The 26,231-nt window shown below is 32.0% G+C and overlaps 3 protein-coding genes and 1 long non-coding RNA gene across 7 annotated transcripts; 3 read left to right on the forward strand and 1 right to left on the reverse strand.

Moving 5' to 3' along the window:
• LOC137836007 (ABC transporter C family member 13) lies at positions 1-16,704 on the forward strand. 4 transcript variants are annotated; one of them, XM_068644806.1, is made up of 37 exons: positions 42-169; positions 668-708; positions 813-912; positions 1,233-1,388; positions 1,487-1,618; positions 1,756-1,856; positions 2,101-2,164; positions 2,540-2,791; positions 3,689-3,758; positions 4,099-4,159; positions 5,065-5,152; positions 5,339-5,457; positions 5,857-5,954; positions 6,573-6,639; positions 7,295-7,412; positions 7,567-7,683; positions 7,800-7,880; positions 7,969-8,205; positions 8,520-8,621; positions 8,701-8,768; positions 8,902-9,033; positions 9,142-9,289; positions 9,487-9,770; positions 9,879-10,038; positions 10,506-10,681; positions 10,762-10,873; positions 10,972-11,025; positions 11,274-11,396; positions 12,250-12,348; positions 12,527-12,619; positions 12,694-12,804; positions 12,889-13,050; positions 13,141-13,328; positions 13,500-13,689; positions 14,011-14,178; positions 14,268-14,370; positions 16,281-16,704. In XM_068644806.1, the coding sequence occupies exons 1-36, from the start codon at positions 128-130 to the stop codon at positions 14,346-14,348; spliced, it is 4,395 nt and encodes a 1,464-aa protein (XP_068500907.1). In that variant the 5' UTR covers positions 42-127; the 3' UTR covers positions 14,349-14,370; positions 16,281-16,704. The 4 variants fall into 4 exon arrangements, with proteins under 4 accessions (XP_068500904.1, XP_068500907.1, XP_068500906.1 ...); XM_068644805.1 differs by having other exon boundaries at positions 16,284-16,683; XM_068644804.1 differs by lacking the exon at positions 16,281-16,704 and adding an exon at positions 14,487-14,745.
• Positions 16,705-18,557: 1,853 nt separating this feature from the next.
• Positions 18,558-19,014, forward strand: LOC137834437 (uncharacterized protein At1g15400-like). The gene is made up of 2 exons (XM_068642492.1): positions 18,558-18,901; positions 19,002-19,014. The coding sequence occupies exons 1-2, from the start codon at positions 18,558-18,560 to the stop codon at positions 19,012-19,014; spliced, it is 357 nt and encodes a 118-aa protein (XP_068498593.1).
• A 3,285-nt stretch (positions 19,015-22,299) lies between these two features.
• Positions 22,300-25,543, forward strand: LOC137836008 (probable polygalacturonase At1g80170). Its single transcript, XM_068644808.1, has 9 exons — positions 22,300-22,826; positions 23,211-23,342; positions 23,455-23,625; positions 23,711-23,731; positions 23,834-24,041; positions 24,392-24,473; positions 24,551-24,659; positions 24,745-24,861; positions 25,202-25,543. The coding sequence occupies exons 1-9, from the start codon at positions 22,611-22,613 to the stop codon at positions 25,490-25,492; spliced, it is 1,347 nt and encodes a 448-aa protein (XP_068500909.1). The 5' UTR covers positions 22,300-22,610; the 3' UTR covers positions 25,493-25,543.
• Positions 25,136-25,687, reverse strand: LOC137836010 (uncharacterized). The gene is made up of 2 exons (XR_011085177.1): positions 25,556-25,687; positions 25,136-25,472 (listed from the first exon to the last, which is right to left on the reverse strand). It is a non-coding gene; the product is annotated as an uncharacterized lncRNA (long non-coding RNA).
• Between the last annotated feature and the right edge of the window lie 544 nt (positions 25,688-26,231).

Consider the following 26,231-nt stretch of genomic DNA (forward strand, 5'->3'; position numbering starts at 1 on the left):
GAAAAAAAAAATCCAAGACTAGCGCCTTTTTTTTATGCATGAACACACATTGAGAAGTATAAAGCACCGCAAAGCACACCATTTGCGTGACTCACTCTTTCTCTGTCTCTTCCTCTTCTTCTCTTCCATGGACGATTTTCTGCATCGAGTTTGCCCTAATTCTCCATTCGTACGCATCTCTTCCTCTTTCCAATGTTTTTCTTTTCTCTCTTTTCTGCAAGAAACCAACACTTGTCTCCGGCAGCCATACATTTCCGAAGTTTAATCAACCTCCACCATTTTATTTGTCATTCTGTTTTAGATTCCAATGTTTTACTATTGCATGTTTCTACCTGTGTTCGTTTCTTACTCTGTTCAAAGAAACTGCAATTCTCTACTGCATGAAGACTCTTAATATGCATTTATCGCGTTTGTTACTAAATTCTTGTTCTGTGGTTTTGAGATCATGTGATTGAACAATCATATGAATCTTTTTCTTCGTTTCAGTTGACTTCAAAATTAACTATACTTCCGTGTCACTGCCATCTGAGTGACTAACATTTCTTGAGATTGATGAATGACTCAAAATGAAAGGAATATCATAGTGTGCCTTAATGTTTATACATTAAAGATCATGAAAATTCATTGGACTCTCATCCTGACTTGCACTTTTTTTCCTGGTTTACAGATTTGGGATGGAGAGAGGTTTTCTGACTGCTTTGAAGACATATATCCTCATTCTTTTTGATATTTTAGTTTCAGCTCATTCACTGATTATATATATATATACACACACACGCACATATGAATTGATTTTCCTTAATATCTCCTACTGTTTTAGGTTTTGCAGTTAACATAGTGACGGTTGTTATGGTCGTTGTGCCTGGATTTAGTCAGAAGATTGGTCGAGGAGTTCGAAGGTCAGATGGCCAGGTACTACCTGATCTTAGAGGTTTTTGAGAAGGCACTAGAAAACTACTAAAAAAATTATGTTAAAAATCTATAAACTGGTCTCTGTATTCTGTTTACACAACACTTACTTGCGAGCCTTCTAATCCTGTAGTGTTTCTTTGTAAGGTATTCTCTACAACTCGTGATTGTCCATAATTGTCAAACTTTGTTGAATTAAAATTGTCTGGTTCACCTGGAAAAGCTATCATTACCCCCACATATAGTTTCTGTATTCTACAGTAGTATGTACCTGAGACAAATAATGATATTCATATATTTGATGCTTTACATTGAATAAACAGATGACCTTTCAAGAAAAATTTGTCCTGGATTTTATACCAGCTGTTGGAGCATGTCTTTCAATTGTAGACATATTTTTTCAGTGGAAGAAAGAGCATAGTAGTCACTTTGTTGGATATCATAAATGGTTCTATAGCTGTTCTGAGTTGATGGTGTGGGTAAGTTTCCTGACTTTTAGATGTCAGCTACTGTGTTATGTAGAGTTTAATGCATTTGATAGCTTGTGGTGTAATTATTCAGTCGTATCTATGTGTAGATAAATATTATTTTCTTCACAAAGTGTGCCAGCAGTCATCACATTGTCTTCAATCGTGTCTTATGTTTCTGGTGGATTCCGAAAGCAATATTGGCAGTTTTATATTTGATGACAAAGATTTCATCATTGAAGGTGCTATTATTTCCTGGCTTAGTTTTTTTTAATTGGGCATGACAAGTTTACCTTTATTACTAACAATTTTTTTCGTTTTCAAATAGTTTGTAAATCAGTTAGTTACATGTGAAAGATTGACACAATTTTAATTGTAGGTTTCAATATGCATCATCGAAAGTTTAGTTGTTCTCTTGAATATCTCATTTGGCATAGCCATCAATGTGATTAGGATAAAGAGACCATCTTACAAAAGCAGGTACATACTGGCATGTGTTTCTTACATGGTCACTTTCTTTTTTCCATAAAATTAGTGATAAGGATTAGATAAAATTTTAAAAGCATATAGTAAAATTAATAATCTTTCTCTCTTGATTTGATTGTAGTAGCAGGCATAGTGCATTCATTTGATAGTATATGTGATTTAGTATAGAGATATGAAAATTACATTTTGTTTCTAGAGCACATTTAAATCTCGACTGATTCTGCTGTCACAATTTTAGTGTTTTGGAAGATCCACTTCTTTCAAATGGCGTGGACCTTGAGGAAGGTGGTTATGAAGACCTTGTAAGTTTAAGTAGTCACCAAACATAATTCTCTTCATAGACTCCTTTGCTTACTCTCAAAATAATTAGTCTCCATTTTGTATGGGATGAAGTGTAGAGTATAATTTTTGAATTTAAATACAATTTAGTTCTTGTGTGCTTTTTGAGTAGTTGGTTGGTGGAAAAGTTAAAGGGAAATGTATAACTTCTTTTTTAAGTATGGGGCTTTTGATAATTACAGAGATTCCATAATTATTTTGGAGATAATTACATGTTTGGCTTATATTTTAAAGAAAATATACTCTTTTCATGTTGTTTTATTATGTTATTTTTATTTCCAATTTGTAAGAGTGATATGTTTTTACTATTTACTTTTATTAATATTCTTTCTATGTAGGGAAATGATGGAAACTTTTGGGATTTGATGACTTTCAACTTCATAACTCCAGTAATGAATCATGGTGTGGTAAAACAATTAGACTATGATGACCTATTGCCACTACCTACTGATATGGGTCCTTCTTCCTGTCATGATGTGATTTTATCCTGCTGGCAAGCTCAACTGAGTAACAATGGTTCTAACGCATCTTTATTTAGAGCACTATGTAGTGCATATGGATGGCCATATCTCCGCCTGGGTTTATTAAAGGTATTTTTCAATAGGAAATCATGTTTTCCTCCTGCACACTGGATAAATCTATGTTGATGGAAACCAAAGCTTGTGCATTACTCTTTAGTCTTTATACGCAATATTTACACCATATGTTTAGGCTGCTATGGACTTCTGGAATCTAATTCGTCCAACCATGTAATACCCTTCTTCAACATTTTGAATTTTCATTTCCAACATGGGATTCTGACTTTTTCCGTGGAGATGGAAGTTCTAGCATTTTTTTATCTTGAGATGAAAGGAAATTTAATCCCTGTTCTGTAGCTCAGAAGTTTATGTCTACAGAAGATGCCTTTTGTTTTGTACTATACATTGAATTCAGTAACAACCAATGGTTCAAGGGCTATCATCAAAATAGTGATAGGTTCCTAACTATTGTTGTGATAGATAACTGATTGTTTATGTGCCTAGAAATTTCGGTTGGTGCCACTGGAAAATATATTGATAGTATGACAGCTTGGATGTCATAACATGTTTTACTTGTACCTAGACATCTTTATTAGAAGAATACGATCCTTATCAATTTCTAAATAAGTAGAGAATGTTTCATAGTTTGTATATAGCATCCCATGGCCAAAGGTAATTGATACCTTTACATGACTCTGAATTGTTTATCATGTCAATTTAAAAATAAGATCACTTAAGTAGGATTACCTGGATTATTACATAATTTTAATGGGATTGACACCTGACACTTGGCATATATACTTATTAGTTACAAGGGACAAAACAGGATGTTTCCATATGATAATGAGTCTTTATCATGTCCTTCTATTTTGTATTTGGTGTCTTTTATTTCATAAATAAACCAAAATTTAATCTGACTATGCTTTATTTTATCTTGTTTCAATTTATTTATGCATCTACAACTTCCAGGTGATTAATGATTGTATTGGTTTTGCGGGACCATTGCTTCTCAATAAGCTGATCCAGTTTCTTCAACAAGGTATTACAAGGAGTAATAGTTTGTGTTTCTCCACTATTGATTATTAAAATTTTGACTTGTACCGAAGCTTTAGTTATCCTCTTATTTGATAAGCTTCTTCATTACTTTATTCCTTTTATGCACTATACTTTTATTTCACATTCCTTGATGCATAACTTTATACATCAGTTGAAAACATTGCAAACATTTACATGTCAAATATATTAACATAAACATGGTTATGGTGATGGTTATGTCATTCCTTTTTTTTTCCTTAAATAATTTTCTTCTATCTGCATATCCATCAACTGCAACAAGAAAACTTCATAAAAATTTGGTTCCATTTTGTTATTTCTTCCAGGTTCAGCGAATTTGGATGGGTATTTACTTGCATTATCCTTGGGGCTCACCTCTATAATTAAGTAAGTTTAACTCTTGTAGTTATATAGTTTATTATATTATAATTCACCCATATGTTTTTCCTGTATAATAAGTTTAAGGTTCAGGTGATGATTGTCCAAACTTAATAAGCTCGATTTAAGCCATTCTTCTTTTCTTATTGTGTGTTATTGTTAGAAAGTTATCTTGATTGTGGTCATCCCTAACATGCCTTAGTCTTGCCCCTTTGGATGTTTTCTTATTTGTAGCCTTAAGATGGTGTTTAATCTCATATCAACTAGGGATATGACTTAATTAAAACTTACAAAGCTTAGGCAATCCTCATCTTACACAATATGAAATGAAACTGTATAGAATAACTCCTCGCCATTATTCAACCATAGTTGATTAGATAAAATGGCAATTCAATTGTGTAAATAAGATTAAATTCACAAAGTTAGAATTGAGAACCCAATAGAAAAAAAATCATTATCTTCTTTTTCAACAGAAAAAGAAATTGTATCAATGTGTTCGAGATATAAAACCATCCACAGGCCTCCACATAAACAACTTAAGCTTCTAGAGTAGTGTAGGTAAGAGAAGAATGCAACTTGAGGGAGGGGAAAAGTTAACCTTCTAACATATAAAAAAAGAAACAAAAAGTCAATGTTTCTAAAATTGAAACAATTCTGTCCAATCTGTCTGCAAATCAGAAATTGTAATCCTCTTAAAGCAACTATGTGCAGAACGGCAAAGAGAAAGGTTTCTCTCAGTGAACCTTTAGTCATGTCTTTATTGCATTTTCTTTGTATCCAGCAACATTTTTATGTTGCATTCTGTTGGACTTTGAGCAATGAATATTTAAATGTATGGGTTAGCATAACTTTGATGTTTTTTGGCTTTATTTACCAGTAACTAACAATTAGTGAGAAGTGTCCTTCTGGTCTAGATCCTTTTTAGATACACAATATACTTTTCATCTTTCCAAACTGAAGCTGAAGCCGCGATCTAGTATCATGACTCTAATCTATGAGAAGGTATGCAATTCTTTTATTTTATTTGTTTGTGAATGCTGAAATTATAGTTTTTCGTAATAATAAAATGCACATACTCTTTTTATATACTCTCCTAGTGTTGTTACTGATGCATGCATGGCTTTTGACAGTGTGGCTCATGATTATGCTTTGGTACTAAAATATAGACATTGTTTCATGTGTTTGAAGTGTCTACGTTTGAACTTAGCAGAGCGTTCAAAATTTACAAATGGAGAAATTCAGACATTTATGTCAGTAGATGCTGACCGAACTGTGAACTTGTGTAATAATTTCCATGATATGTGGAGGTATTCCCTTTTTAATTTAAACTTCTTAATGCTAATACATTTTACCAATATTGTTTTTCTGTTCTCTTTAAATATCTGTACCCAACAGACTTATCAATTGTAAAAGATCCTTATTTTGTCTTACTATGAATGAAATTCACAGGTATTCAATGAAGTTGCCGTGAGTTATTTATTCTATGGGTTAAAGATATGATATGTGTATAAGCTACTTTAGTGTTTCACTGAACCTGCTGAGGTTTAGCTGTATGGGATAATATTGGGTTTTACATCAGATATATTTGATAGAATTTATGCTAACCTGAAAACATCTTCTGTAGCTTACATTTGATATGAAGTCATTCCTGTTAATAATTAATGATGTAATTTGTGTAGATCTTAAGCATTTTTGTTTTGTTTCAGCCTGCCTCTACAAATTGGAGTGGCTCTGTATCTTTTGTATACTCAAGTCAAATTTGCATTTGTATCTGGATTAGCAATAACTATTTTATTGATACCAGGTAGAAATATCACTTAGAATTTTGTGTGTGACAATAAGCCGCACTTGTTACATTACAACCCATGTTTAATCCTCTTTCACCTGCTTGAGTTCATCATGGCGAATATCAGTTGGAATGAATTTGCATATAAGTTTGTATCTATAAATAGATTTGTTTCTTAAATCCAAACAGTAATTTTTTCTTAAATATTATCAATAACTGAATTTAGAGAGAAGTTTTTATTTTATACTGTATCAATAACATTTGATTTAAGTTGTACTCTCAGGGATGTTTGTCTGCTATCTGTTTTGATTTAACTTGTATCTTAGGGCATATCTCATACGAGTTTTAAGGTATAAAAATATTGTTTTTATTTTGAATAAACTGTTTCTTTTATACGAAACAAGTCTTAAGGTGAAGAAATTGGTTGTGCTACGCATATTATCTCCAATGGGGGATTTCTTGAAGAAATAGTTTCTTCATCCTAAGAATTTTGAACAAAAAGCCTGTTGGAGACCCTCTTAGAAGTCAGATGCTTTTTATTTTGGATCATTTTTAAGAAATATTTACTTGACCTTGAAGTTCATTAATCTATTTAAAAAATTAATATTTGTTTTATTACTCAATTTTAATCTTCAGTGAATAAATGGATAGCGCAATTGATTGCAAGGGCTACTGAGCAGATGATGAAGGAGAAAGATGAAAGGTAACCATAAATAAATTGATTAATTTGGTAGAAAGTTTCCAAAGATAAGTCATACTTTGACTTTCATATTTCCATTAATTCATTTGGTCAGCTCCCTCCTCAAAAATTGCAAGTTGTGTTATTACAATTTGTGTTGCTTTTCCAATTATATTATACATGTCAATATAATTTTTCCATCAACGATATTCTTACAGAGGACACACAGCGCATTGCATGTTGCTTAAAATTCTCTTAACTCCTGAAGTTGTGACACAATGTTAAAAGAGTAATTTAAGTTACAGTCACATGTCTCTGATGGACATGTAATGTAATAATTTGCAACACATACGCTGCTATGCATAAATACTAACATTTGTGCAATCATTTCTTTTGCTTTGGAGTTTGAAGAGGTTATCTAGTTATCAGTGAATGGTCGGAGTTCCTAGAAAGTAAAGTCTTGGCTTGGCTGAGAAGCAATTTTTACTCTTAAGAATATAATTCATTTTTCTTCCAGCAGTTACTTATCTTGAGAATTCCCGTTCTCATCTTCTGCCCCTTAAGATTAACAGCTTATTATTCTTTGCCTGATTTTCTCATTTTACTGAAACGATGGATGAATATGAATGAAATCTGTTCATGCATATTTGCAATACTAAAATTTATGATTTTCTTATAGGATTCGTAAGACAGGAGAACTTTTGACGTATATTCGCACTTTGAAGATGTATGGATGGGAACTTCTTTTTTCTAGTTGGTTGATGAATACAAGATCTTTGGAAGTCAAACACTTAGCTGTAAGAATTTATATTCTGATTTTATCTATTTATGGATAAAACGGTAAAAAATTTCCTGAAATCCACTAAGGTAGTATTGAAGAATGGCAAAAGGAAATTGTTTGCCTTCTGTCTTATTTAATTTTTATCATCATGTCTCATCCATTTTTTATAGACTCGAAAGTACCTGGATGCATGGTGTGTTTTCTTTTGGGCTTCAACACCAACGCTCTTTTCTCTTTTCACATTTGGACTTTATGCATTGATGGGACATCAACTTGATGCTGCAATGGTATATTCAAATTTATTTCACCTAATCTTACTGACAAGTTTTTCTTCTTTATTTTGCATTTAATTATTTTCTGTCATTGTTAAGAAATCTAATGCAGTAGAAAACCTCTATTGCAGGTTTTCACTTGTCTTGCTTTGTTCAACACCCTTATTTCTCCACTAAATTCATTCCCTTGGGTAATTAATGGATTGATTGATGTGAGTCTTCCATATTCCATAGTTTTTTATGAACTGAGTTTATTTGTACATGCATTAGGATGAATTGTTTCTGTTAATATAACTGCAGGCCATCATATCTTCCAGACGGTTGAGTAGGTTTCTCGCGTGTCCTGAACATAAAGTTGAAGTGGGAGACACGAGTTCATTCCTAAGTGAAAAGCTTGATTCTGTACAAGGTTTGGGTGTATTTATCCAAGATGCATGTTGTACTTGGTCAAGCAGTGAGGAACAAACATTAAATTTGGTGTTGAATCATGTGACTCTAAGTGTGTCCCAGGGTTCCTTTGTTGCAGTTATTGGCGAGGTCAGATCCTTGTTTGAATTTTATCAAGATGTCTTTAGCAAATAAAATCAAATAATCTTGTATGGTAAAGTAATTTCACGGGATATGCACATCCATCATATTTTGGCATCACAACTAAAGAAAAATAGATGCTTGAGATCATTAGTTCAAAATATATAATGTATGTCATGATTCCATTCACTCAGTCTTCTGTATCTGTCAAGATCACTAGCATTTCAATATTCACAATTCAAATTGATATATGAACCTACTTCTAATATGTGAAGCACAACTTAGTTATATCTATTATTACTTCACCAACTGCGTGTATTCAGGTTGGTTCAGGTAAATCATCCCTGTTATATTCAATTCTTGGAGAAATGCAGCTTGTTCGTGGCTCTATTTATTCCAATGAATCCATTGCTTATGTACCTCAGGTTTGTATATGATAATTGATATGCTTAGTCTCTAGTGAAATTTCTTAGCTCTTTGTTTCCTCAAAGTCTCACACAGCAGGTCCCTTGGATTTTATCTGGAACGGTGCGGGACAACATATTATTTGGGAAAAGCTATGATCCTGAAAGGTATAATGCCTTCAACTTTAGGAGTTTTTTATACCTCATAATTTTAATCTAGACCTTTTTCTTCTGCTCAGTGTGACCTTGACCTTTGCAGACATTTTTTGAACCGAACCAAAAGAACTAATGCTCTTTACAGGTATACTGATACACTGAAGGCATGTGCATTAGATGTTGATGTCTCATTGATGATTGGAGGTGACATGGCTTATATTGGAGAGAAAGGAGTCAACTTATCGGGTGGACAGAGAGCACGTCTTGCTTTGGCAAGGTGCTATCTTCCAATTCTCTTTTTATTATAAGTATATTTGGGGGGTTTTATGCCTTGATTATTTTTATAAAAAGGCTGTTCTAAATTCTAATACTGTTCAATTAGCAGGGCATTGTATCATGACTCAGCTGTTGTTATGCTTGATGATGTCCTGAGTGCAGTAGATGTACAAGTTGCTCAATGTATCTTATACAAGGCCATTCTAGGTCCCCTTATGCAGAGAAAAACTCGATTGCTCTGTACCCATAACATTCAGGTTATTGTGACTCTTCAAAACTATTATTTATGATCATAATTACATTGGTTGTTTTGTCAAGTATTTCGATTAAATTCAGATGAACATGATATTTTCTCTGATATTTTTCAGAAGATATGTATTGTATATTTGGTATTTCTATAAAATGTATACTTATATAAGGATTAACTTATTGATGCATCTCAATTTATGTACAGGCAATATCTTCTGCTGATAAGATTGTTGTAATGGAGAAGGGACACATAAAGTGGATGGGAAATTCACATGACTTTCCAATTAATTCATTTACAGAATTCTCTCCGTTGAATGAAATTGATTCAGCTTTACAGAATCATAGACAATCTTGCAGCCCAAATCTTTCTTCCAAATCCAAGGAGCAGTCTCTTCTTGATACAGGTATTGTGCATGATCTGGAGGGAGCACAGGAGATAGTTGAAGTTGAGTTGAGGAAAGAGGGAAAAGTTGAGATTGGAGTGTATAAGTAAGTACAAACATAAACGTCTCTGATAGATATGTATGGGTATTGTCAGTTTGTAGATAGGATTTTGTGATCTTCAATAGTTGATTAACAATTTAGTGCCTTTTGAAGGAATTATGCTGTCTTCACTGGCTGGTTCATGACAGTCATTATATGCCTATCAGCTATTCTGATGCAAGCTTCTCGTAATGGAAATGATTTATGGCTTTCATATTGGGTTGATACAACAGCAGAAGGCAGTCAGACAAGATATTCCATCTCCTTCTATCTGGTAAGGGGATGAGCAGCAGTGATAGTTTGCATAGTACATTTTTCTTTCTGGACATGACTTATGGACAACTAAATATTTTATGGCACAACAAATATTTCATGGACAATTAAATATGTCTTGTGCAAAACGAAATACTTATAGTTCAATTATTTTTCTTAATTATAATAGTTCTAAGTAATGCAAAGGAGTTTTTTATTGGAAACTTCAGTTTAAAGAGTTTGAATCTATTGAAAAGAAAGAACGAATTCCTCACTTTCACCCCTATAAACATCATGCTGGAGAATGGAGTTAAGTGAAGCTTGTAATTCCAGATAATTTCAGTATTAAACATTATTTGAAATTCTTGGTTCACTATTTTAAAACCATTTGTAGTACGTTAAAATTACCTGACTATTTTACCTACCACTCTATGAGCTACTATTGAATGTAACTTTCTAATTTGTTTGAGATGATAATTAATGGTGCAGGCTATACTATGTCTCTTTTGTATTATTAATTCCCTTTTCACATTGGTGAGGGCATTCTCTTTTGCATTTGGTGGATTACAAGCTGCAACTAAGGTACACAATAAATTGCTCAACAGGCTTATGAATGCACCTGTCCAATTCTTTGATCAGACCCCTGGTGGGAGAATACTGAACAGGTTAGAATAAGATGTCTTCAGGGAATAGCAGATAATGATAATATAAATTTATGTTTCACGATTTATTATGTTTTGTGCAGGTTATCTTCAGATCTTTATACCATTGATGATTCACTTCCATTCATTCTGAACATTCTCCTAGCTAATTTCGTAGGCTTGTTGGGTATTACAATAATTTTGTGTTACGTACAGGTACATTGATTTTCTTGGTTTGTCATATGTACTATGGAACTACCAAGATTTGTGTTAATGTTCCCCATGATCTGTTTTTATCTTTCGATTTTATGTAGGTCTTCTTCTTACTCTTGCTATTACCATTTTGGTATATCTACAGTAGACTTCAGGTATTATTTTTTCTTGTTGACACTCTTATTTAAGCTCTCCTTTGTAAGTTCCTAAAACTATTAGGATTATTTGTTATTAAATTGTATGAATTTGGAAACCCGCATAATTATGGAATATAAAATAAGGGTATAATACTACAAATAAATTATTTCAGTATTTTTGAGTTTCAAACGTTTAAAACCATAATCACTTCTTTGACTTGGTATAATAGACAATCAAAATCAACTGATCTATGCAGTGGCTTCAGTTCTTCTACAGGTCAACATCAAGAGAATTACGAAGACTGGATAGTGTTTCTCGTTCTCCAATATACTCATCTTTCACTGAAACACTTGATGGATCATCAACTATTAGGGCGTTTAAATCTGAGGTAAATATGTAATTTTAAAGTAATGATCTTAAATAGAACTTTGTATCATGTTGAAGAACTTTACTGAACAAGGGTACTTAAGATATAACATGCACATCACATCAATAAGATCCGAGGACGATAAAATAGCTATTTGTTTAAAATCTTTTCTTGTCATGTATATTAATGATATGGAGTGAACCTGGCTATTGTAGTTTTCAGTGTTGGCGAAGACCAGTTTACCATGTGAAATTTCTTACAAAAAGATATTTATACTGTTAAGTAAAGATTTAGATGTGGCTTGAAACTAATTGTTTTACCTTTATGTTGCGTAATTAAGAGATAATTATTCCATAATTAGTACATATTCAGTTTTCTATTTATTAGGACATATTTAATATCTTTTGGTGATTTGATTAGTATAACTTTAATTATCTATTATTTCTTTTCTTAAGTAGATTGTAAATAGTCTATAAATTTAGACTGTAATCACATTTAGAAATACATTCAATATTTTTCCTTCACCTTGGTTACTTGGAAATACCTACCATTGTCAACTGAACTACCTTATGAGGTGCTTATTATTTGTTTGGTTTCTTTAATTAGTTGTGGTGCCTTTTGCGATACTTTTTTTTGTTGAAAATCTTACATTGACTAAAGATAAAACCAAATTGTAATGTATAAGTGGGTGAAACTTCATGTTACAAGCTGGTTTTATAGGGTTGAATTCTTGATTTTCAATGTACTTTAAAGTGTTTTTTTTTCTTTGGTCTTCTACATGAATTAGTTGTTTGTCTTATGTACCGAGAAAAATTATACTAGCCATGTGAGTTGGCGCAACTAATAACTATAATACAATGATCATTTTTACCAGGACTTTTTCTTTACCAAATTCACTGAACATATAACGTTGTATCAGAAGACTTCCTACACAGAGATAGTGGCAAGTTTGTGGCTTTCCTTGCGTCTCCAGGTAGTCTTTGAGTCAATTATATTTATTGACATTTCAAGATGAGAAAATACAGCAATTCACCTTAAACTTTACATTTTACAAGATTTCTACGTGCAAAAATAAAGTACATCCATCGGTTAAATTTGAATATGTATTAAATCTGGAGTATTAGTTGTTGCTAATAATTACTTTCTTCCAGTTATTAGGTGCATTTATCATCTCCTTCATAGCTGTGATGGCTGTTATTGGATCTCATGGCAGTCTGCCCATCAACTTTGGTACCCCAGGACTGGTTTGTTTGCTATCCTTTTATTAAATCTCTGATTTGATCAACAGATTTTGTACATTGAACTTTTTTTTCCACAGGTAGGATTGGCCCTCTCATATGCAGCTCCAATTGTGTCCTTATTGGGGAGTTTTTTATCAAGCTTCACTGAAACAGAAAAGGAAATGGTTTCAGTTGAAAGAACTCTTCAAGTATGAATAAGACTTATTTCCCTTAGTTGAAACATGTTTAGACACATATACGCTGATGCCTAATATTCGTTTAATGTTTTCTAGTACATGGACATTCCTCAAGAAGAACAAACTGGATGCCTATACTTGAATCCAGATTGGCCAAATCAAGGATTTATCGAATTCCAGTGTGTTACTTTGAAATATATACCATCTTTGCCAGCTGCACTCTGCAATCTTAGTTTTAGAATTGCTGGAGGGACACAAGTCCGTGAACTACTTTTGAATTTGCACTGAAGTTTTCTTAGGTTTAACACACCCATTACGTTTAATACTAATTGCGTGAAATGTATTCAGGTTGGAATAATTGGAAGAACAGGTGCTGGAAAGTCCAGTGTGTTAAATGCTCTTTTCCGTCTTACTCCAATATGTACAGGCTCTATCTCAATTGATGGCGTGGATATTAAAAATATTCCGGTCAGAGAACTACGTACACATTTGGCCATTGTTCCTCAGAGTCCATTTTTGTTCGAAGGATCATTAAGGTACTTCATTTGGATTTTTTCACTTAAAATACTTCTGATGCAACCTCTGATTTAGCTCCTTCTAGATGATAATGTTCTTACATTCTTTTCAAGAAGAAACTGTATTAGCATTTACTCTGACTGCACCTACACTTCATCTCTACATAACACTCTGTATTCTCAATGTTCTAGGGATAACCTAGATCCTTTCAAAATGAATGATGACTTAAAAATTTGGAATGCATTGGAAAAGTGCCATGTGAAAGAGGAAGTAGAAGTAGCTGGAGGGCTGGACCTTCTTGTAAAGGAAGGAGGGATGCCATTTTCAGTTGGCCAGCGACAACTTCTTTGCCTCGCACGTGCACTTTTGAAATCTTCCAAGGTAAGAATCATGATTAAGGAATTTTGGTCTTTGACTTTTTTTATTTCTTGTTAACAAACAACTTTAATATACGACTAAATTATAAAAAATAAAAAATAAGTGAATGTAAATTTCACATACTAATTTTATAAAATTGAATTAAACTTAAAATTTACTTTTTAAAATGTTATTATAGTCTATTTTAATAAGATTTATTGGTTTATGAATCAATTTTGAAATTCACTCAAGTAAGTTTTCAATATGTATTAAAAAAAATGTTTCTGGAGAAAATATGACATGCCACTTCCAAATCTTAGTGAGAGGTTCCTCTTGCCCTTTTAGGTTCTCTGTTTGGATGAATGCACAGCCAATGTAGACATTCAAACTGCTTCACTGCTGCAAACTACCATATCTGGAGAATGCAAAGGAATGACAGTCCTCACAATTGCTCACCGGATTTCAACTGTTGTAAATATGGACAACATTCTGATTCTTGACCACGGGAAACTGGTATGCTTTATTCATGTAATTTGGTGTCATTATTAGAAAAGAATGAGGCAAGATGAAATAACATGAGCTTTCCTCCCTCGTCCGCGTAGGTTGAACAGGGTAACCCACAGGTTCTTCTGAAAGACGACAGCTCGATATTTTCTACTTTTGTTAGAGCTTCAGCAATGTAGCCATGGAATCCTTTCTGTGATGGTATGCCTACTGTAAAATATCAAATCCAAACTTTCAATTGCCTAGATCAATGCAACTGCAAAACATGTTCTCGACTTTTCATCTAAGTTAGTAGAACTAATTTTAGCCAACAACAGGTGAGGTGACAGCATAACATTCAAGGCTTCTTCTTCCTGCACCCCTATGTTTTTCTTCCTGCACTCCCACAATTTTCTAAATTCCGAAACTGGCCTTGACCTTTTATATGAAAAAGGGCATCGTGGTTACTGGAAATAGGGATATGGGAGTGTGCTACGGATTCATCAATTCAGAACTGAATCATTTTTTTTTGGATGAGGGTGTGTTCTGGAAGCAATTTTTACATAATTATTGATTTCCAAATTGCTGAATCCGAAAGTCTAATTTTGTTACGGATTGGTGGATCCAGAATGTTTTTTTTTTTTTAATTATGGATTTCTGAATTTGGAATGCACATTTCTGTTATGGATTTGTGGATCCAGAATGCTTTTTTTTGAATGTGAAATGCATATTTTAAATTATGGATTGGTGATCCGAAATTTTACCAGAAGTGCTAATCCGAAGTTTTTTCGGATTCCATAATCATAATAAAAAAAAATACAGTTCAAATGCATTTTAGGGTTTTTAAAAAGTAATAGGGACAGTTTGGTCTTTGCATAACATTGTGGGGTGCAGGAAGAAAAATGTAGGGTACAGGAAGAAACTGCCAACTTTCAATTGCTAACTTAAATCCTTTTATTTACCTGCTTCTGTTCCAATTTATAAAAGTATAACAAATTATGCTTTCATTCCAAAATTATCCTTACATTAATGTCTCAAAAATACATTTCTTAATAAATCTAGGGTACATAAATAATTTTGCAAGGAACTAGTTCGAAAATATGTTTTTATAAATAAAATTAAACAAATTTAGTTTTTTTTTTTTATAAATGGGAACAGATGTAAACGAACCTGAGATTGGGCACTCAATGATTATTTAGAAACACACCTATACTACTAGTAATAGGTATTTTTTTCGGACACACTCTTTCTCTAATCTTATTATGAATTATTATTTCCTTGATTCAAAAATAAATAAGATAATTCATTTTCTATATAGAATGACACGATCTCAATAAATAAAATGGTTACACGTACCATTGAATATAGCTTTAGATTTAGTCTAAGACCTAATCTTATAGGTCATTGATTAAAGTCATTAATTTTATACTATATTGACTTTATGAATGAACTTTAGAAATACTTCATTCTATTGAAATTGATCAATTCAAGTCTAACAAATTATATTATGTTAATTTAATAAATTCAATTTTATGTTTTTTAGTCATTAATGAACTGCTGTACAAAGACTTTACCGTTAGTGGGAAATGAACTTTTTCTTTTGTCCTAGAAGAGACTCTGATATTTCATATTTCGTATACGACTTTTCATTCTAATAAGTCTTGAACGGGATTCTGAACTTGAGAATTAAATTGGTGGCAATGTCTTTAATGCAACGAATTATGAGTGGAAAAGAGTTAAATATGATGCGGCCTAAAAGAAGCAAAGTTGGTTTGATTAATGCCTCCTATGGTTTGAATAATGTCATTTTGGAAATGCTTGGATCTAATGTCACATTGTTATGGAAAACTAGCCTGGATAATGTTAACCTTTATGAGATAATTATTGTTATATATAGTCTTGGATAATGTTGATCTTTATGAGACAATTATTGTTATGAAGGGCTGAGACTATGACTATTACTGATTGTAAAATTGATTTCTTCCATAATATTTTTTTTTTACATAATTGTTACATTTATTTATAGTATTTGATAGACTCCTGTTAAACCTAAATTAAGACACATGTCATGATTTAATTAATGTTAATATATATTTTAATTAATTAATATATTTACCTCCATGAATTGGTAGTAGATACCAATCATTCCGGGAGCATTCAACTCCTAGAAGTACAGTAACTATGCAACCATCATTGCCTCTGTACAAGAGCATTCAATATCTACATTCTCTTCCGCGAAGGAAACTGGTGTGCAGATTTCATGGTTACACTGAGATCAAATGGCCTCCTTTAGGAGTATCCTCCTTGCTGTTAGCAAGTCTCATGGGCATAGTTTTTATTTCAAACTATCTAACTTAAACCTTTATTTTCTTGTTTCCGTTTGTAACTTGATAAAATTGTATTATTTTGCTCATAATTTTCTAGCTTTAAAGAATTTGTAATTTATTTATTTAACTTTTAAATATTCTTGGTATCATTTTTTTAAAGGAAATGAAAGTAATTGGGTACTGTCTAGGCTGGCAAAACCCATTGCATAAGCCTATGGTAGTTATGTTTAATAAATATTAGATGTAAAGAGAAAATGTCCAATTAAATCTGAAGTCTAATAAAAAATATTATAAATAGGTGATTAACCTTAGAGTTAAGAGTTAAGTATAGTGAATTTTATATAATAATTAACTAAAATCTAATTTTATCATCGAAACTTCTTGTAGGTGCACACATAATACCTGAGAACAACTACCAAGACCATAGATCGAGAGTTCCAGTTGATTCAGTTCATAAACTATATCCAAATCCAAATCAAATAAACAGTGTAACAAAGTTCAAGTCCAAATAGAATATCGAAAAGCTGATAGGTCAAAAAAGAAGATTGTTTGTAATCCAATAATAACAAATATTGTCTAAAACATATTTTTAAGGTAAATTCTCTTTTTGCACTTTATTTTATATCAATAAATTCTTAGTTTTTTTTTCAAAGTAAATATTTTCTATGCGTGCAAAATATATAACATTAGATAAAGAGAGTACTAGTAAATTATATTATTAGATTATATTATTATTATAATAAGCATATAAGTAAATATATTATAATAATTTAAGACGAATTCCAAATAGAAATAATTAAAGGTATTATTAGAGGCGACAAGGAGGTGAATGCGTTTTGTTAGTTTGATTCATTGAGGGATTATGATATGACAGGCCAGTGGAGTTAGTGTGCACACACTCACTCACTTGGTGGACCTAACACCCCGTCTCTCATGCTAAATTGCGCACAAACTCATAATGCCCATCATTTTTTATATCCACCGCAAATTAAAAACCCATTAATTAAAAATTCTTTATTTAATATTTTCAAATATACATTCAACTTTTCGCCCTCCACCATTTAATAATTAACTTCCTATATTAATTACTTTCTTCAGCATTTTAACGGTTTATATATATACAAAAGTTGAGTTAATAGTTTGTTTTGAAGTTAATTGTGTTATATTTACTATTAAGACTATTATTTTTTTTGGATTATTTATAGTAAGTGGACCATTGTTAAAATGTGGAAAAATTAAATTTATAATTTTTTACGGGCAAATGTTTCCTGCACCCAATATATCTTTTTAGTTTACAAAAATGTCCTTAATTTTGGAAATAAAAATTTGGAATTGAAAATAATATATTCTAGAAAAATAAATTCGAAAGTGATTATTGAGTTTTGGAAATAAAAATCTGAAAACAAAAATTAAAATCCTATTTTGGAAAAAAAATCTGGAATTAAAAATAATACATTCTGAAAAAAAAAATCCAAAAAAGAGATTATTGTGTTTCAGAAATGAAAATCCAGAAACAAAAATGAAAAATCCATTTCGGATAAAAAAATCCGTAATATAAAAATTTGTTCTGAAAAAAAATCCAGAACACATATTTCAGAAATTTTTTTTAAGGACAGTTTCGTCTTTTTCACTGGAATCGGGTGCAGTGATATGGTGCAGAAGTAATTGCCTTTTTTACATTTTTATTAAATTGAATGTATGAACTGATAAAATTGTTAACTTATAATTTATTTAATGAACAATTTTGTTTATAAATAATTTTTCATTTAATCCTTCGTGTGATACCAGATGATTATTGTTAGTTGATATCGATATAACTAAAGTGTCATAACTATGTCTTCTACTATATTTAAAAAAAAAAATTGAAATTGTGAAGTGTAATGAGGGATTACTAATGGCTTAATAGGAGACTTCTATGAACCACTTTTAAACATTTTCTTCACCTTCACCAACTGTCCCCTCTCTCTCTCTCTCATTTATTTATTATGCGCATAGAGAAGAAAAGTGAACACAACACAACAACCACAGAGAAACAGTTAGAGAAATTGGTGCCAAAATTCAGAATTGCTTACTCTCGCTGCCATGGCTGGTCTTCAAAGATCTGCAGTTTCCTTCAGGAGGCAGGGTTCTTCCGGCTTCGTTTGGGACGATAAGTTCTTATCAGAGGAATTCAACAAACTCAATAACCAACACCAAAACAACGACGCCGATCAGACTAAAGACCTTCAACTTCAACCACCGCCGCCTCTCCAGAGAACCCGCACCAGCGGCGGAGCTCGCGCCTACCGCACCGGAAAAGTATCGCCGGCGATCGAGCCTCCGTCTCCCAGACTCTCTGCATGCGGCTTCTGCGCCGCGTTCGGAAAAACACCGCCGCGGGACCACAGCAAGCCGCAACGGACTATGGCCGCGAAGCATCGAGCGAGGTAGACGACGGAGGGTGGAGGTTGTTGCAGGCGACGGAGAAAGAATATTCCGGCGAGGTTTCTACTCTTTGGTTTTATGATGTAATGTTTTCACTTTTAGGTTGGTAGTGTAGGGCCGGTTGAGTTGAATTTATATTAAATTAAGGACATAATCATCACCTCACTACTCTATTACTTCTCTTTTCTTAATTTCAACTCTCTCTTCCATTTTTTTTATCATAATGTTTTGCTTTTTTAACTCTCTTTCAACCTCAAATTCAAGTGATAATATATTTATCCTAGTGAATTACTGTATTTTTGAGATATTATTCATTTTAGAGATTAATATTTTATCAAATCCATTTTTATAAATTAAAAAAAAAATGTATTTAAATTATCTTAAATGTTGGAGATCGCACATCGACTAGAAATGAAAATATTTTATTGTATACTAGTTTTATAAGGTTGAGTTAGGCTTAAAGTTTACTTCGTAATATGATATCAGAACTATTTCGAATTTATCCTAATAAGTGTTTGTGTTGGATTCTGCACCCTATTAACCGATCTTATGAAATTGAATTAAACTTAAAGTCCATATATTAAAATATATTAACGATATCAGAATATTTATAAACTGCATTTTTGTTAATTTAATTTTCCATAATTTCCAACAAAAATGAGAATGGAAGGAATAAATACTATATATATACTATTGATGATTATGAATTGACAAATCATTATAATACTTTAACTTTTTAACGGTTGTTATCCTGCTCTATGTTTTGTAGTGAAGTAATGATATGTAATTATTTTGTGTTGATATAATCTATAATATTGTTTTATATATTCAATAATTTTACCAATAGGCCCACAAATTTTACTAAGAAATTTACACAAGGGAATTAATTTTATATATCCTTATATTATAAATAGGAGTTGAGTTTTTAATAGCGTAAATTATAAAATGGGATGTTATTTTAGAATGAGGATAAAATAATGCGTAGTTTTGGTTTAACTTATGTTAGTTAAATAATTGCGTATTCTGATTATTTTTTAGAGAGTTTTTTTTAAAGAAAATAACTATTCTCCCAAAACTAATTGCAACCAAACATTACTCATGTTATTTTCTCGCTTTAATTTTTATTTTTTTTTCTTTGATTAATTGTTATTTAATAGGGCAAATTTTGATTATTAATATTTATATAATAGAAAAATGTAAGTGATTTTATGGTATCCCTTTGTTTGGCGTTTTATGCGTGAAGAGGTGTCCACTAGAAGGAGAAAGTATGAGCAAGACACTCATTTTTTATCTATGCATTGGTTTTTGGTGTCTCTTTGGATACATACCAAACAAAACACAACACTTGCTTGGATAATATGAAGCCCAAATTTTATGGTGGACACTCACTAAGCTTCTACACCCACTTCATCCCAAACCTACTTTATAATATTTTTGTATTTAATGATTTTTTTATAGTATATAAATGAATGTTCTTTTTGTTGATACGAGACGGTTGAAATTTTCTTTCCTTACTTCAGTATCTAGTAATATAATTTTCAAGAAATGAGGGGTTCCATCTATAGAAAATACTGAGTTTCAGTAAGATCATCAAATTTTGTGTATATAGTGAATATAGTGCTAAAAAATGAGTTTGGATCACTCCCACCCTAAATCCTAAACCCTAATATGTTATCATCTATTTATAAGCTTTCATGGACTTGGATATTTGACAATAGTTTGTTCAGGTTTTAATGTGACATATTATAGTATTATTTCATAATAAGATTGATATTCCCATAATATAATTCTCCAAATTAATGTTATTACATGGTGATAATTCTATAGGGGTTCATCAATAATAGTCCCACGAATCTTGGTTAATTTTACTTCGTCACGGGCTTTCCCACGATTTAGGTCAAAATGGAACATATTCGACTTGGACTTGATCGATTTTATAAAGTTAAATTAAGTTTTCACTTTTAACAGTGTTCAGAGTTATTTAAAATTTATCTTAACAAAAATTTATTAAGTTGATCAGGTCACTTCTATTGGACCACACTTAGATATATAAACCTTAAAGTAAAAATGGATTGGAAATTCTATATCAAATAGAAATAAGGATATTCATAGTATATAAAAAATGCAAACCTAACCGATTTTATAGGATTGAATTAAACTTAAAATTCACTTATAAATGGATAACGTAAGATTAAAATGATAAAAAAATTAATAACTAATATTACATAAATATACTTATAAATGCATGGCAATATTAATTATTACTTTTCTTATCAATAAGTGTCTAGAACAAAAAATAGACAGTTAATTAACTTATTTTAAGTTGAAATTATGTATGGTGATTTGGGTGAAAACAAGAATAATGGATACCAATGAGAGTTATTAAAAATAATTGATATTCTGAGATATAGTGGTTGAGTTGAAGTGATTCTTGAGAAGCATAAACAATAAGATGGTATATGAGATGACAAGACAAATCCAATACAAGAATTAAACACAAGCATCCAATACAATTAATTTATAATAATATAAATAATTAATTATTATATATACTATTTTATAACTTTTTAAAATTGATTATATTTATTAAATCACTCACAAACTTTCATCATTTTTCATTTATTTTTTACTATATTTATGTTAATCCAAATAACCTCATTTTCTTCATATTTTTTAAAAATTTATTCTCTAATACAAACAAAGCATAAAAGATATATTTTAAAAATATTCAAATTCTTGTTGTAAAGAGGTAAAAATTTATACCTAATCATCATGATGTTTCAATTTGCCAATACATGTTCTTAATATGTTGTAGAATCGAGGACCAAAAAGTTGTATAATTGCACCCTTTTGTTATGTCCGAGTTCTTTTCTAGTGTGTGTGGACACATTCTGTTTGCAATTTTTCTATTTGATTTATTTATTTGAAATTCATGTTCAAGGATTATTTTTTTTAATGTCTCGGAGTTACATTACATATGTAAATTTTATCTTATAAATTAATTTTATAAAATTAAATTAAATTTCTTTCTTAATAACAGGACCAAAATGTATCATTTTTAATGTTTTAGGTTAACTTTCTTAGTGTTTTTCATATATCAAAACGTTTTAGAATTCTGAGTGTATGACTATTAGTTTCAGATTATATAACTAAAAAACCTTTTCAAAATTTTAAGTTTGTTGAAATAGTATCATTGAATCAATCAATCACTTTATTTATTTAAAAGATTTAGATTTTTTTAAACTCTTTTACAATTTTATTTTTAAAACTTTTCGATAAATTAAAAAAGATAAATATATTTAAATTATCATTAACTCGATCATAAAAAAAAATTGACGCTAAAAAAAGTTAACAATTTAGCAACCCTAGTTAAAGCAAGAAAAAAGCACCAAGAGAGAGAGAGAGAAAAAACGACGTAACACGAAATTCTTTATCATTTGGATCCAGTTATTTTGTATGGGAAGCAGAAGGGTACAAGAGAAGGAAATTTCGGCTCTTGCAAGATTAGATTACCAAGAGACAAATTTTATGCTAAAATGAAAAACAAATAGCTTCGATTATGGTTTGATGAATACAAACATTGCCACTTACGTTGTAATCTTGTGCAGTGTCTTTAAATAGTGTTTCTGTTACGTGTTACTCTTTAACTAGTTGTTCCTACTGAACCAGCAACATAAGATTCTCTCACAAAACTTCCGAATCTGACAGAAAATGAAGAACCTCAGATATTGTTTCAGTTGGGCATTTATTATTATCTTCATTCATGTAAATGTACTTGTCACTCCATATCTCACTGGTGCAGAAGGGTTTGATTCTGTGATCCAGCACCCACGTTCCAGGTGGAGAAGAAGCAGAACTAGAACCAAATGGGTTCTTTATGTCGATGATTATGGTGCAAAAGGAGATGGCTTTCACAATGACACCGAGGTAATTGCTTCCTTCTATTTCACATGCTGCTTTTTTTTTTATCAGCAATCATAATGGTGTAATTGTTGCAACAGGAAAATCACTTACATGTAGTGAACCGAATTGCTTGATAATCCACAGGAAAGGGTGTTTGTTTAGAGTGTGAATCAGGGAGGAGGGTATTTTGAATGAATCTTCTGCTTAAAACTGAAGTATTCAGATTCAAGTCTTGCTAAATGCTTAGGAATAGTTAAAGATGCAACCCTGTTGTCTTAGATCTCATAATAGCCATGAAATGTTTGATAATTTGTATGAAAGAGCTAGGTAGGGTTAGGAATCTCCCCTGCAGCAACTGCAAGCACAGTAACAGCCACCATGACTTTGTTTATTTATTTATCTTTTCAGGCCTTCCTGGGGGCTTGGGGAATCGCTTGTTCTCTTGCTGGAATTATAAATCTTGTTTTTCCATTTGGGAAAACTTTTCTTGTTCATCCAGTTGACATTGGTGGGCCTTGTCGATCTAAGATTACTTTGGTGGTATGCTCACAGAGTCAAATCTCCCATTCTTGTCATGTGCTCCTTTCAGTTCCCGAATGAGGTGTGATTCTATAGAAAATATGCACTCTATTAACTTTCAAAGTTGTTATAGATATCAGGTACAATAGTTGCACCGCAAGATCCTGCTGTGTGGCTTGGTTTAAACCAGCGCAAATGGCTTTACTTCCATGGGGTGAATCACCTCACTGTTGATGGTGGAGGGAGTATCAATGGAATGGGAGAGGAATGGTGGGCCAGATCATGCAAGATCAACACCAAAAATGTATTGCTTCCTGGAAATAAGTTAATATTTTGTTCAAGTTTAATCAACTGTGTAACTAAAGTGGCTTCAAAATGTCCTTTCGCAGCCATGTCATCCTGCTCCAACGGTTAGTGAAGCTTCAAATATGGAGAAAACCAGATCGGTTTCCCTCATCTGATATCTGTTATGTGTTTTATTGGCTGAATATGAAACAACATTTACACTGCAGGCTCTGACTTTTCATAAATGCAAGGATCTAACAATCAGAAATCTTATGCTGATAAATAGCCAACAAATGCACTTGTCATTCACTAACTGTATGAGGGTTCTTGCCTCCCATCTCAAAGTATTAGCACCTGCTTTCAGCCCTAATACTGATGGAATCCATATCAGTGCAACAAAGGGGGTTCAGGTCAGGGATACTGTAATTAGAACAGGTACTGCTGAACACTTATTTTCAACCAAGTGTCATTTTAGGCTTGAATGATGTTAAGGTTTCAACGGCAATTTAAATGTTCTTTACCTCAAATAGCAATTGTCCTGTAATTATTAAATAATTAGCCATATTACAGAACACACTAAAGAAAAATCAGAGGAACAAAAATGAGCAAAACTTGAACAATAACAGGCAAAATATGAAGAACCATGCATGTTGCAGAATTTGGACGAGAGCTCACTCTAATTGCAATGATTACTCTCATCACTTACATTATGTTCCAGAATAAACTTTGGTAGTGAAATCATATACCAAAAGAAAAATAATGCAGTCCATTATTTTCAATTTCAGGTGATGACTGCATTTCAATAGTCAGAAATTCTTCACGGGTCTGGATCAGAAACATCTCTTGTGGTCCTGGCCATGGCATAAGGTGAAAGTAACTTTCACTTTTCAATTCTCAAGACATTAAGTGGTGTAATTGTTTTAACCTGGAACCTAATTTTTCAGCATCGGTAGCTTGGGAAAATCAAAGAAATGGGAGACGGTGCAGAATGTAATTGTCGATGGAGCTTATCTTTACAACACAGATAATGGGGTGAGAATCAAAACTTGGCAGGTGAGTTTCTTAACACTGTAGCACTTTCTTTTTATAGTCATCCAGCAATGAACACATTGATTGACTTCCCTCAAATTTTCATTAGGGTGGTACTGGTTTTGCCTCCAAGATCACATTCCAGAATATATTGATGGAAAATGTCTCTAATCCAATACTAATAGATCAATACTACTGTGATTCACAACATCCATGTGAAAACCAGGTACAGAATTTTTTGATGTTTTTGCTAGCACATTCTGACAAATTTTCCTTTATGTGGAGTGATGCATTATAGTTGGTTGGGGAAACTTTTGAGGAACTGTCTCCATAACTTTGAGAAAAAATATTATTTGGAGAATATACTTCGCATTGATTATGTAGTCACTAGACCTCTGAATCTCCAAGGAGGACAAATCACTTAGTCCTTGTTTTTTCTTTCAAAATTTATTCCAAACAACAGAGGGATTTAGCTTCTAGAATTGATAGAGAAGTTCAAATTTGTAGTAAACTATACTGAAGCTCAAATATACTGAAAGAATGTAATTTCCTGTATCAAAATACAGACTTCGGCTGTGAGAGTGGAGAATATATCCTTCATTGATATACAAGGAACTTCAGCCACCGATGAAGCAATTAAATTTGCATGCAGTGACGTTTCTCCATGTGAAGGACTATATCTTGAAAATATTTTTCTTGTATCGTGCTTCGGAGGAAATACTAGCTCTTTCTGCTGGCAAGCTCACGGTTCTGCTCGGGGATTCTTGTATCCTCCTCCCACTTGTTTCTCAACCAGTGATGATTTCATTAGACAAAATGTCTTGGTAGAGTCAAACCCTGTTATTCATTCCATTTGAATCAAAGGTATAGAATAAAATGAGTACTCTATCGTTTAAGGGGAAGGTATATATGGTGGTCACCTGTGATCCATTTTGAAGGTTTGGAAGTCTAGATTTGAATTATACAACTCGTATTTTTCAAACAATTTTTACACATCAAGATATCTGCAAAACAAGTCACTGGTAAGTCACGTTTTCAAAATATCAAGTTCAACTTTGATCATGATTTTAGAACTTGTTTCTTAACTTTTCAAGGGCTTCTTTTACATAGTAGCACAAAAAGTCTGTCTAGTTTTTCACCCAACAAACATAGCGCAAATCCAACAAATACGAAGAAAGATATAATAAAATCAGTGAATTGTGTTTACACGAAATCATCATTGGTAGCAAGCATATCATATACCACTTTACAAATTTCCAACTCAACATTCACATTTCAAAACTGGTTCATAAAATTTAAAATCATAGAATAAGAACAGACAAAAAGATTATACTATTGAACAAATGATTTGTTTTCATTATTTTGTAAACCATTGTCTATGGGGAAAACAGATATCCATATCATGATTGTCTCGTCTCTTTTGTAAATTCCAATTACACGTTTTTTAAGTCTTGTGTAATCTTTGAGCATCAAAATTATGCTCAATGATAAGGAAAAAAGAAAATGCACAGAAAGAAAAATGTTAAATTCCATTTGCATGATGTTTCTTAATTGTCAAACTTTTCTACCATTTTCATACAGTAGAAGATGAATTCT

Source organism: Phaseolus vulgaris, chromosome 5 (assembly GCF_000499845.2).
Source record: "Phaseolus vulgaris cultivar G19833 chromosome 5, P. vulgaris v2.0, whole genome shotgun sequence".
Classification (NCBI taxonomy): domain Eukaryota; kingdom Viridiplantae; phylum Streptophyta; class Magnoliopsida; order Fabales; family Fabaceae; genus Phaseolus; species Phaseolus vulgaris.